Genomic DNA, 12512 nt, shown 5'->3' with positions numbered 1-12512 from the left:
TCCCCAGTCTGTAGGGATGTATGATCATTTTAAAACCTTGGGTTTTGAAGCAACTAATATTTTAGATTACACATAATTATTCAAAACAAAATAGTATGAAAGTTTACATTTATTCAAACATTCATTGGTGCCAATAAAATTCAAGGACTGTTAAGATGCTGTTAACTGAAAACAGCTGCACATTTGAAAGCACAGCTTTTTTCTGTTTAATATTTTTCTTAAACAGTTGTGAGTAGGACATGCAGAACTGAGCATAGATGCATTTTGCTTTTAATAATACAAATACTTTCTTTAGCGTTATCAGATCAGTTCCCTGCACTAAGATAGAGAGGCGTTAAGAGACTTGAGGCTTTTGGATTAATAGCCTGTGAGGTGCACTGGTCCAAAGAAGCAGATTTCTAAGAGGAGGACACAGTCTTATTGTATTTAGATGGTCCTGGTTGTATAATTAAAATAATTGTTGAGACTACATTTACTTCATTAAACTTCATTAAATTTACTTCATGATAGTACAGGCTGTAGAAACAGGAAAATTGGAGGGAAAAACAGGATAGGAAGTATAGAACTGTATCCATGAACAAGGGGTAAGTTACTTTTAAGCACAAATTTTGCGACTAATGCAAAATCCAGGATTGTGCTAGATTGGGAGTTTCTGGCAACAATTCAAATTTTAATTCCTGGTTTGTATGCAACATCAGCTTTTGGGAAAAAAGGTACAAGAGTCCCTTCTTCCATTTGCTATCTAACAATAGGAAAAGAGTACAAGCTCGAGATTTAGCAACTGAGCAGTTTTTGATTTAGGAACGACAAAAACACATATTCATTCTAAGCTAAGCTATTGGAACCTCTTTGAAAATTTCCACATTTGGATATGTACAAATATGGTTTCGGCTATTTGGTTAAACTGCTTGTTATATTATCTACCAAAGTTTCTGATAAATTAGAATCAAATCTTGGTAACACTTTTTCTCCAGCAATACGGTACTTGATGAATCTATTTTGAAAAGATGTTCAGGTCACTCACTGTTAAACATCTACAACTCCACCACCCCACTTTTCAAAAATGGGATGGAAAAAGATATTATTTTGAAATGTGGAAAAATAATTAATATTCAATAAATATCAAAATTTAGATGACCAGCTCCCACAGCATGTCAAGCCACCCTATTGACATATCACATGCAGCCAAAAACCTAACAAATGGCATCCTGGCTTTGCACTATGTTCAAATGAGGCTATTGTTTTTATTGATGGGAAGATTCTAGAAACTGCAGTCTGATACACTGGGAAAATGCCAGTTGGAGAAGGGCAAATAATTACGCTTAAAATAAATAAATAAAACAAAAATGCCTCAAAAATTGTCCAAAAGAATATTTTTGTTGTGTACAAACTGACTATAGTTTTTCAACAAACATGGCTTATTATGATGTATGAAAACAGTTGACAAATCTCTATATAAACGATTGTGAAAATCTGGATGCATATGCACTGCTTTAACATATTCTAAACTAAACTATTAATCCAAAGGGAAACAGATATCTTGACTTGGTTCATGCATTTTGCTAAACTATCATTTGTTAAAGAACTTATGGTAGGTTGTATTCGCATGACACATTAAGCCAAACAAAACCATATTAAGGTATACCATAAGATATGAACCAAGACAGTTTGGCACATATTGCTGCCAACAAAAATATGTTTGCAAGGACATATACAAATGTGTACTATGAAACACCTCTTCCCCCAAACCAGATATTGCTACTACTAGCAACAAAATTTACCTATTTACAGAAACATATTTTTCATTTTAAAATGTTTTCTTAAAAAAACCAAGTAGACAAAAGGAGTATGTGCAATTCTGCAAAAGCCTTAAAACACATTCATTTTAACACATCTTCATAACAGTACTAATATTCTCAATTTCATTTGCAGGCTACTGTTACATCAAAAACAGTGTAAAATTTTTCTTTTTCAGAACTGTAAGATGAAAAGAATACTATATAGCTCAGGAAAGATATTAACACGTGCATTCAGCAGTGCTATACTTTAATCAAGTCACTGATCTATTGAAGATCAATTTACAAATTTGCATTTTTATTGATTTGGCAGCATTGTTTATGGAGAAACATGTACTAGTCCAACCAGCACATTTCTGTTTCGGTCCACATTACAAAAGACATCCAATATCTGCATATTTTCCTAGCAAACACATTCCCAAGGCTTTTTTCTTGGCAATGATGACATCCATGTCATGAAAACAAGCAGAAACACTCAAAATCGGTTCCTTCATTTCGTTACATTGATAAACATACACTACCACTTAATAAATAGAAATGCAATAGTTCAGTCACATTACAGTAAATTATTTGTACTCTATTCCACCACTGCAACTTCATTGTTGTACAAAAAGTCTTTTTTATTTTTATGCAGGGAAACAGAGAAAAGTACCCTTTGCATCAAGATGTGAGCTAAGCATGTAAAATTAAACAAATGTGCTTTATTTCTTTTTCATTGACAAACAGTAAAAGGTTCATAAGCATTTTTGTTCCTGTTCAGGGCTGAAGGGCTAGTTGAGCTCAGAAATCTTCACTTCTTCTTGTAGCCCTCCTCCCCGAGGTTTGACTGATTGATTTAAAAACAACAGGCATTGTGCTTTGGCTCCTCTTGAACTGTACGGATCCAAGAGCATCCAACAGCCCAGATGATGACTTCGAAGAATTATAAATATAAGTGTCCTTTCACCTTATTGTAATACAAGACCAACCTAGAAAAATGATAACAGGGGTGTTACTGCAGAAAAAAAACCAAAGTCCTTCAGGCTTAGACCAGGGCTTTTCAACCTTTTTACCCATTGTACCACTTTTAGGATATGGCAACATCCGAGTACCACCAGTCACCTAGCAAGGTGTCAAAAAAAAAAAAAGAAAAAAAGAGGAAAAAAGTGATGAAGTACAGGTAGTCCTCAACTTACAACAGTTCGCTTAGTGACTGTTCGAAGTTACAATGGCACTGAAAAAAGTGCCCCCCAAGCCACAGCCGAGCAAGACACCTACCTGCCTGCCTGGTGGCGCTCTTCCTCCTGTCGGAGGTTTTCATTGTTGTGAGCATTTCTGTTGAGGATTGGCAGCGGGGGTGGGGTGGGGATATGTTTGGTTTTTATTCCCCGTCTGCTGGGTGATTGCAGCAGGTTTTGGTCACATGTAAATGAGGACCCAGATTGTTGGGGCAATTAAGCTGACTTTGTAATAATGCCGCTTGAGGGGTGTATGAAAGCCCTAATAAGCAGGCATATACATAGAATGAAGGCTACTGCTAAGCTTGTAAGCCGCCCTGAGTCTTCGGAGAAGGGTGGGATATAAATGGAATTAAAATAAAAAAAATAAAAAATACATGACCCTGGGACACTGTGACCGTCATAAATATGAATCAGTTGCCAAGCATCTGAATGTAAATCACAAGACCCTGGAGATGCTGCAACATTCCAGCTGATTGGTGCTTCTTCTGGGCTCAGTAGAAGTGCCAGGATCAGTGCTGAGCTCTAGCCGGAGCCTGGCGCTGATCCTGGCGCTTCCGCTGAGCCCTGACAGCCCTGCAGCTCCAGCCATCTCTCGCTCAGGCTTGTGCAGTGCTGCCACCGGGTCAGCTCATTCCCCTCCCCCGCTACCACTTTTCTACGATGGTCGCGTACCACCTGCCAGGTGCCAATATACCACAGGTGGTACCAGTACCACTGGTTGAAAAGCCCTGGCTTAGAGGATAGTGTCACACTTGGAGCACTATAAGCACTCTCACAAGGAAGTATTGGCACAGTTAGAAGAATCTTGTCTATTGGACAAAACGACAGTTATTATGAGTATGGGCAGTTATAAAATAATAAATCACCACATTTTCTATTTGCCCCCAATTCTCACTTCTAACTCCAGATGGAGAATTTTGGGGGAGCTATGTGCAGTGAGCCTATACCTACTTAAGGGGGGATCTAGGACAATTTGTTGTGGCCAATTTGCCGTGGCCAGATCACCACTACCAATTTGCCGTGGGACAATTCAGTGTTGCATTGTTCGTTTCATTCAGTTACTTTTAGTGACCACTTTTTTGTCAAAATTATTGTAACTTTTGTATTTCTGGATTGACTTTACTTTCTTATTATTATTGGCCATGGTTCTGTTGAAATTAATTTAACTTCTGTATTTGCTGAATTGCCCTGCAGTGAGTTGTTCCGTGGTAGTTGACCGCGGCATGTTGGCCATGGCAAATTGTCCTGTACATAGGGCCAGAAGCATTTTTGAAAATGAAGGTAGTGCTAAAAGGTGGTGTTTTTTAGCATGCTAGTTTCCCAATGATGCAAAATCCATCAAGAGAAGACTTTACTAACACAATATGGGGAATCCCAAATATAGAGGGAAGACAGGAAGGCACACACAAACATTGCTATTAAAGGAGCTAATCAGTGCATTTCATATCATTACATAAATGAAGATATAGAGAATCTGTGTAAAGGACATTACTGATGTAAAGGACATCAGCTTTCTAAACTACCATATCTTCCGGAAGTATTGATTACTATCTCCAGAAGCATAGGAAGGACAATCAAATCTCTGGTATAAATATGTTACCTTTTCAGAATCCATGCCAGGACATCTCCAGTTATACAAATAATACTGCAGATTGCCATCTCCAATACCAAATTTCAGTTTTTCCAGGAATGTTTTGTTTTCCATCAAGTCTAGTGCATTAAACACATCGAATCCTTTCTGGCAACATAAAGATATTATAAATTGATTTTCTAATTGGGTTTACATAAAGGTTGTTAAAAGATTTTATTTAGAAAAGAAACTGCAATCTTATCAAGCATTCTGCATGACAGGCATCTATTTCTATAATTAACTACACTACAAATTGCTTTGAGCACACCATAGCTGTGTCCCTACCTCCTCGAATTCTAACTACAATAAGGTACTACCTTAACATAGATAAAAGATACAACTGGATGGGACTTTATACCCAATTTTACTTTTAACTGTATGCATATGGAACAAAAGATTTTGAATACTCTTAAGAGTGTTTTTTAAACCACAAGCTACAGCGTTAGAATGCAGTATTGCAGATTAACTCTGCCCATAACCGGGGGTTTGATCCTGAATGACTCAAGGTTGACTCATCCTTCCATCCTTCCAAGGTCGATAAAATGAGAACCCAGGTTGCTGGGAGCAATATGTTGACTTTTGTAAATCACTCAGAGTGCTGTAAAAGCACTAAGGGGCGGTATACGCAAGTCTACGTGGTATTGCAATTAAGTGTGGTGCTGATTCGTCTAACCTATGAAAAACGAAACAAGAGAATGCTTTTTTGAAAAAAAAGGAAGAAATTTTCCCCTCACAACCCCATAGCAAGGAATGAAAGCAGCAACTGAACATGCTTTTCTTTGTGCTGTTTGTAGCAAGTGTAATTTTCAAACGAAGTTGAAGCAGCTGCATGAGTAGCGTTAACTGCAATCAAAAACCAAGAACATTCCAAACATTATACTAAGACAGCTATGTCTGCAAGACAAAAAATTCAACAAATCGGCAGTGTTTTGTATTTTTAGCAATGAGTTTACTCAGCACACTGTACATCAACACAATCCAAGAACATATAGAGTGCAACGACATACACACTGAAGCTCAAAAATTGCAATCAAACCAACATAGTACTCTGTACATTTACAACTTAGAACCTGAAAATCTTAACAGCATTAGTAACCTTGTGTAATGCACACAATGCATACACAACACAGACAAACCTTTTTCTCAGCTACGTTCCTACAGTAGGTCATAGAAGTCATATTTGACAATGACTTTTCATTTCTTGTAACTGAAGAAGCCCAGTTATGAAGCTTTGATTTAGAAGTGCCAAGTGCAACCCCAAAGTCATCTGGGGCTGTAAGGCAAGCACAGGAGTTTTGAATAAGCAGAGGCTGTGCTTTTTAACACTTTCCTATTGAGGATTAGGCTGAAACAAAAAGTTCCAACGGGCAAAGAAAACATTATCGCAACTTGTTTAGAGGTTGTACTTCTCTTGCTGAAGCAAATAAATCAATGAGGATTTAAGCCAACTTCACTCTTCTGTAAAAAAAAAAAGAAGGAAAATAAAGCAGTTATTGCATTACCTACCATCTTTGCTATAATGAGTGCGTCATTCATTAGATCCAAGAGAGGGGTCTCCGTGTGAACATTATAGAAGGAATAGGCTGCTTTGAGGCTTTTATGAGCAGGGTGGTGCATGACTGTTGAAGGTAATGTATAGAAACTCAGAAAGTCAGTTAAAACACCATTTGAATTCTGGAAAAGAAAAGGAAAAAAAACATGAAGGAATGCAAACAAAGGACTCTACAGCAGACATGTCAAACACAAGGCCCGGGGGCCGGATTCGGCCCGCGAAGTGGTTTCATGTGGCCCGCAAAGCCTTCCTGGAAACAGTGAGGGAATGGCCCCCACTGCCTTGGCCCTGGCCCAGAAACCCTCCTTCTGCCGTAGACCCTCAGATCTGTCCTACTCCTGCCCAGGCCCCCATAGGCACCCTTGATGCGAACGATGTAGAGCTGGCCATGCCCACCCAGTAGGCCATACGTGCCCTAGCCCCGCCCACCCAGTAGGCCACGCCCACCCTGGCCACACCCACCTGGCCCCTTGAGGGCAACCGCAATGCTGATGCGGCCCTCAGTGAAATTGAGTTTGACACCCCTGCTCTACAGCATTATAACTCTTAAACCACCTAGTTGGTCTGCAAAATTACAGGCTGTGGTAATTCACTGTAAAATGGTGAGACAGAACAAGGAACCTGAGTCCATCCAGTTTTAGTTGAATACTTTAACTCAGATCTTTCTGAGCCTGGGGTACCCTTCTGATGTTCTGACCAATGCTCTAGTTCCTTCAGTGACAAATATTTCTTTTATCCATTCTCCCATCCCAGTTTGAAAGGATTATGGGCATCAGAATGAAAAGAAAGTGCTTAACTGGAAAGGGCAACATCTCCAACATCAATGTAATACCTTCCATCAACCCCAACAATAAAAAATAGCCTCAGGAACATTTCCAAGAGCGGGAAAAAAAGATGAAGCCTCTGGTTGTGGGGAAAGACAATTTTTCAAAAATTACAAAACAGATTTTGGCCCAAATTAGTTTACATATGCATTAGCCCTCCTTTCAAGCACAGAAACCTCATCCATTAAAAAGAAAACAGCTGAGGAAAAGTTGCCAGATGGAAGGGGTTTCCGTAGGAAAAGGAAGCTGGGAGGGGCCTCTCTCTCACCTCTACCACAAAGGTGTCAATAATATGATCCTGAGGCAGGAACCAGTGAGCCACTTCTTCTTCGTCCATAACAGGAGCGAGATTGAACTGCTTCAAGTAATTGTTAATCAACTCTTGCACTGCTTTGATATCTTTTCGTTCCATAGGTCTCAAGCCTGAGGTTTTTGTGGCCTTATTGTAATGAAAGAAGACAGAAATTCAAAGAGCTAATACCCCACCTAGGCTTTCATCAACAGGAAAGTATTCAGCCAGAGGCAACAATCAACAGGCATTGGGACTACAATTCCCAACTTTTCTCAGCCGGCATTTCTGGAAGCTTAATGTACATACTCAACTGGCACAAAAGCAGTGTTTTGCACACACTTCCATTCTTCTCAACTATTATTAAATAGTAAAGAGCACAATTATAAAATGGTCCCTCTCTTTCTCTCACTCTGTATGTGTGTGTGTGCCTGCATGTGTGTTTATCAAAGGAATTCCTCTGAACTAAGAGAATTCAACTATATCATGCTTTTTTTCCCCTTAGAATTCACCATTAACACCAAGTACTTTCCATTGGTACCAGAGAGATTTTTATCTCCTTCTCCTCAAGATCTTAGAGCTCAAAAAAACAACAACAACAACCCCAGTATATTGGAATAAGGACATAAATCTTAATTTTTCAAGTTTCATATATTCAAGAAAATAGTACTTTTCCTCCATCACCTTTACAAAAAATGTCTTCTAATGCCAGGCGTGCCTACATACGCAACTCCTCTTTCCAGGAAAGTCTATCTTTTGGAGGTTTTGCCCCACAACCATTGTATCCCTTTCCCTTTTGCACAGTACTGCCTCCCCCAAATGGAAAGCGTGCCTTGGCAGGGACAGAAGGCTATTTTGTTGTGAGAATGAGGGTCCTCTGGGTGAACGCATTGCTTACATCAGGAAGTCTGTAGAGCTTCATTGTTCTCTGTAATGTCATATTTCTGCTCAAGTGAGAAAATTTCACTTCTACCAATTTTCTGGGGTTCAGCGATCGATGCCAGTACCTGGAAAAATTAAATTATATATTTATAATTTCTTTAGCTAATGTAGGAGACAATATTAGTTTGTTTGGACAATAACTGAGGTTTTAGATTTGAAATCAAGTACCGTATATACTTGAGTATAAGCCGAATTTTTCAGCCCACTTTTTGGGCTGAAAAATTCCACTTCGGCTTATACTCCAGTCAACAAAAAAACTTACCGCTCTTCCGGTGGCTCCGCGGCGACGGAGACAGCCTTCCCGGGCTGCCCGCGGCTCAGCTGAGTGATTTTCGCCCGAAACAGCGCCGATCAGCTGTTCGGGCGAATTTGAAGCCCCCTCCTCGGGAGAAGAGGAGGGGGTGAGGCCCCAGGTAGGGGTTGAGTTCTCCGGGGCCGCCTGAGCTTGCAGCTTGGGCGGCCGAAGGATTGAACTCCCCCGTAGCCTGGGTCGCTCCCAGCTGGCCAGCGCCTCTGCTCCTGACTTTATGGAGCAGAGCCAGGCGTCTGCGACCACCCCTGCCTGAAGGAAGGACTATGGAATAAAAAGAGCAGGCAGAGCGGTACAAGAGGAAAAGGTGAAGAGGATTATTTTATTCTACTCTCGAGCTTGATGGACTTTTTAAACTCTAAGTGAAAGTGCGTCACAATTGAAAGTAAAAGATGGCGGCTAAACCTCCCCCTAAAACTCTTCGGAGTGCTGGAACTTCCCCGGTGCAACAATCATCATTGCAGGCATTGCATCCTCCTGATGTAGTGACATCGAAGGACTTACAAGATGCTCTTGAAAAACATACCCAAGTAATCTTGGAATCAATTTTGGAATCAATGGGTGATAAATTTGCACAGATGGAGGAGAAATTGAAGAAGTTGGAGGAGAGAATGGAGGAGAGGATGGAACAGAAGTACAGGGTGATGAAGGTAGACATTTTGTCTTCAGTGTATAAAGTGGCTGAATGTGTGGAAGATTTGGATGAAAAAGTCAAAGATTCGACTCAAAAGAATGCCATATTAGAAGCAAAAGTATTGGAGAATGAAGATTTAAGAGACAAAATGGATAAAGAATTGAGTCTTGCTCAATATTTCCAGATGCAGTTTGCCATTAGAATCAGAGGTTTAAAGGAGAATATTAAGGAAGATCTAAAGCAGCTGGTTTCTGAGGCTCTCGAAGTGGTATTGAATCAGCCAGCATCTGAAATAAAAGGAGGCATGGATAAAGTGTATCGTGTGAACTCATGGATTGCTAGACAGAGAAAGTTGCCTAGAGATGTGGTGGTTTATTTTACAAAAAGGGAAATTAGAGATGAAGTTATACAAGCTGCCTATGATACTAAGGTCGTGATTGCTGATCAAGAAGTTCTGGTTCTAAAAGAAATTCCTCCAAAGATTTTAAGGAGAAGGAAGGATTTTACATTTCTTGTGCAAGAGCTCAAGCAACGAGATATAAGGTTCAGATGGGAGATTCCAGCTGGGTTGATGGTGATGCATGAAGGTAAAAGGTACCGTCTGGTTACTGTGATGCAAGCGCGTGATTTTTACAATAATGTTTTAAAAGCAACCCCATTAACACTTCTGGAAGCTGCAAAGGGATCTGGAGAAGGAGAATATCAAGAGGCTGAAGATGGACAGACAGAGGAGAATGGTGCTGGAGGAGATCAAGTTATAACACTTTTGGATGATCCCAGAGAACAGAGGGTGACGCGTGCTGCTTTAAAACGATCAAAAAAGATAAAAGAACAAGATCAGCAGAAGTCTATGGAACTTTCACAACGTACTTATAGTCAAGTAGTGGGAGGTGGGAAAAGATTTGGGTGAGGAATGTAAAATTTATACAAGTTTGAAATGTAAGAGAGAATTTTTATAAAATGTTTTATAGATGGTATTTAGATTTTAAAAAGCTAAGCATGTATCTGAATTATTAGCCTAAATGTTGGAGGTGTGGTGATAAAGATGTAATATATTTTCATATTTTCATATATGGTAGACTTGTAAAAAGGTTAAGGCTTTTTGGATAAAAGTCTGATGGAATATACTAAGTTGATGTTGAATTTAATTACGGGGATAGTACTGGAAAGAGGAACTGCCGACTATAGAAGAGTGGATTTTAAAGGTTTCTGACCTGGTAGAAATGGTGAAGATTTCGGCCTATTTGAAAGATTACTCGCAGGAACGTTATATTATGGAAGGGAGAAAATGGCTTGGGTTTATTCAGAACAAGTATAGGGTTAAGAAGTTTTATATTTGAATAAGTCTTCTTTCTTTGTTTTTTTTCTATATTAGTTTTTTTTATATATATTTATATATATTTAATATTACTAAGGTTTGTTTTATCCTATATAAGCTAGAGAGTGATAGATTTTAGAGTTTATGGTTGTTAGTATATGGTTGTTTATGATTGTTTTTTTTTATATATACCTTGTATTTAGCTCTGGGAAGTCGGGGGGGGAGGGGGGGAGGGGGGAGAGGAAGGGGGGGAGGGAGAAGGGGGGGAGGGGGGATTTTTTAAGGGAAAAATTGTATGTTAAAACTTTTCAATAAAAAAAACAAAAAACAAAAAAACAAAAAAACTTACCGAGGACTTGTGCGCGGCCGAGGCTTTGGTGCTTCCGGGATCGCGCGCACCTCTCCCAAGCCACCGCCATCCGGAGACCTGCCGAAGTTTGGGGAGGTGCGCGCGCACCTCCCCAAACCTCCCCAAACGTCGGAAGGTCTCCGGACCTCCGCGCCTTGCCTGCCTGCTTCTTTCCACAGCGGAAAGAAGCAGGCAGGCAGGGCGCGGAGGAACGGAGACCTGCCGACGTTTGGGGAGGTTTGGGCGCCTCCCCAAACCTCCCCAAACGTCGGCAGGTCTCCGTTCCTCCGCGCAGACCTGCCGACGTTTGGGGAGGTTTGGGCGCCTCCCCAAACCTCCCCAAACGTCGGCAGGTCTCCGTTCCTCCTGCCGACGTTTGGGGAGGTTTGGGCGCCTCCCCAAACCTCCCCAAACGTCAGCAGGTCTCCGTTCCTCCGCGCAGACCTGCCGACGTTTGGGGAGGTTTGGGCGCCTCCCCAAACCTCCCCAAACCTCGGCAGGTGTCCGTTCCTCCTGCCGACGTTTGGGGAGGTTTGGGCGCCTCCCCAAACCTCCCCAAACCTTGGCAGGTCTCCGTTCCTCTGCGCAGACCTGCCGACGTTTGGGGAGGTTTGGGCGCCTCCCCAAACCTCCCCAAACCTCGGCAGGTCTCCGTTCCTCCTGCCGACGTTTGGGGAGGTTTGGGCGCCTCCCCAAACCTCCCCAAATGTCGGCAGGTCTCCGTTCCTCCACGCAGACCTGCCGACGTTTGGGGAGGTTTGGGCGCCTCCCCAAACCTCCCCAAACATCGGCAGGTCTCCGTTCCTCCTGCCGACGTTTGGGGAGGTTTGGGCGCCTCCCCAAACCTCCCCAAACGTCGGCAGGTCTCCGTTCCTCCGCGCAGACCTGCCGACGTTTGGGGAGGTTTGGGCGCCTCCCCAAACGTCGGCAGGTCTCCGTTCCTCCTGCCGACGTTTGGGGAGGTTTGGGCGCCTCCCCAAACCTCCCCAAACGTCGGCAGGTCTCCGTTCCTCCTGCCGACGTTTGGGGAGGTTTGGGCGCCTCCCCAAACCTCCCCAAACGTCGGCAGGTCTCTGTTCCTCCACGCAGACCTGCCGACGTTTGGGGAGGTTTGGGCGCCTCCCCAAACCTCCCCAAACATCGGCAGGTCTCCGTTCCTCCTGCCGACGTTTGGGGAGGTTTGGGCGCCTCCCCAAACCTCCCCAAACGTCGGCAGGTCTCCGTTCCTCCGCACAGACCTGCCGACGTTTGGGGAGGTTTGGGCGCCTCCCCAAACGTCGGCAGGTCTCCGTTCCTCCTGCCGACGTTTGGGGAGGTTTGGGCGCCTCCCCAAACCTCCCCAAACGTCGGCAGGTCTGCGCGGAGGAACGGAGTATTCATCCGTCCATCCATCCACCCTGTATCAAGGAAAAACTAGTCTCAAACTGAAGGTAGAATCTGAAAAAGGTATTCCAGTCCACTTTTAGCATTGAAATACTCTGTGGAATCAAAAACAATTAACAACCTTACAAGAGTGTAAAAATTTTGAAAGTTTATACATTTCAAGAAGTGGGCTGACTCACAATGCAAGATTTATCAGTGATAAGGGTCAACTCTGGGACCTGATCCCCTTCACTCCATAGGGAATAAAGGGCCCTCAGCATCCCCT

The 12512-nt window shown here is 42.2% G+C and overlaps 1 protein-coding gene across 6 annotated transcripts in view; it reads right to left on the bottom strand.

The window, feature by feature from the left end:
* Positions 1–73: 73 nt before the first annotated feature.
* Positions 74–12512, bottom strand: part of NMT2 (N-myristoyltransferase 2) — a 55733-nt gene continuing 43294 nt past the window's right edge. Inside the window, exons 7-11 of one of the 6 annotated variants that reach the window (XM_081343779.1) lie at positions 8210–8318; positions 7291–7461; positions 6153–6320; positions 4617–4754; positions 74–2764 (exon numbers count right to left, since the gene is read on the bottom strand). In XM_081343779.1, coding sequence (XP_081199905.1) covers positions 2744–2764; positions 4617–4754; positions 6153–6320; positions 7291–7461; positions 8210–8318 — 607 coding nt within the window. In that variant the 3' untranslated portion in view covers positions 74–2743. Of the gene's footprint in view, positions 2765–4616; positions 4755–6152; positions 6321–7030; positions 7102–7290; positions 7462–8209; positions 8319–12512 lie in introns of those variants that run through there. The other 5 variants (XM_081343780.1, XR_014028477.1, XM_081343777.1 and 2 more) reach the window with 5 other exon arrangements.

Source organism: Vipera berus (assembly GCF_964194415.1).
Source record: "Vipera berus genome assembly, chromosome: Z".
In the NCBI taxonomy this organism is placed as follows: Eukaryota; Metazoa; Chordata; class Lepidosauria; order Squamata; family Viperidae; genus Vipera; species Vipera berus.
This window is presented reverse-complemented; position numbering and strand designations above follow the sequence as displayed.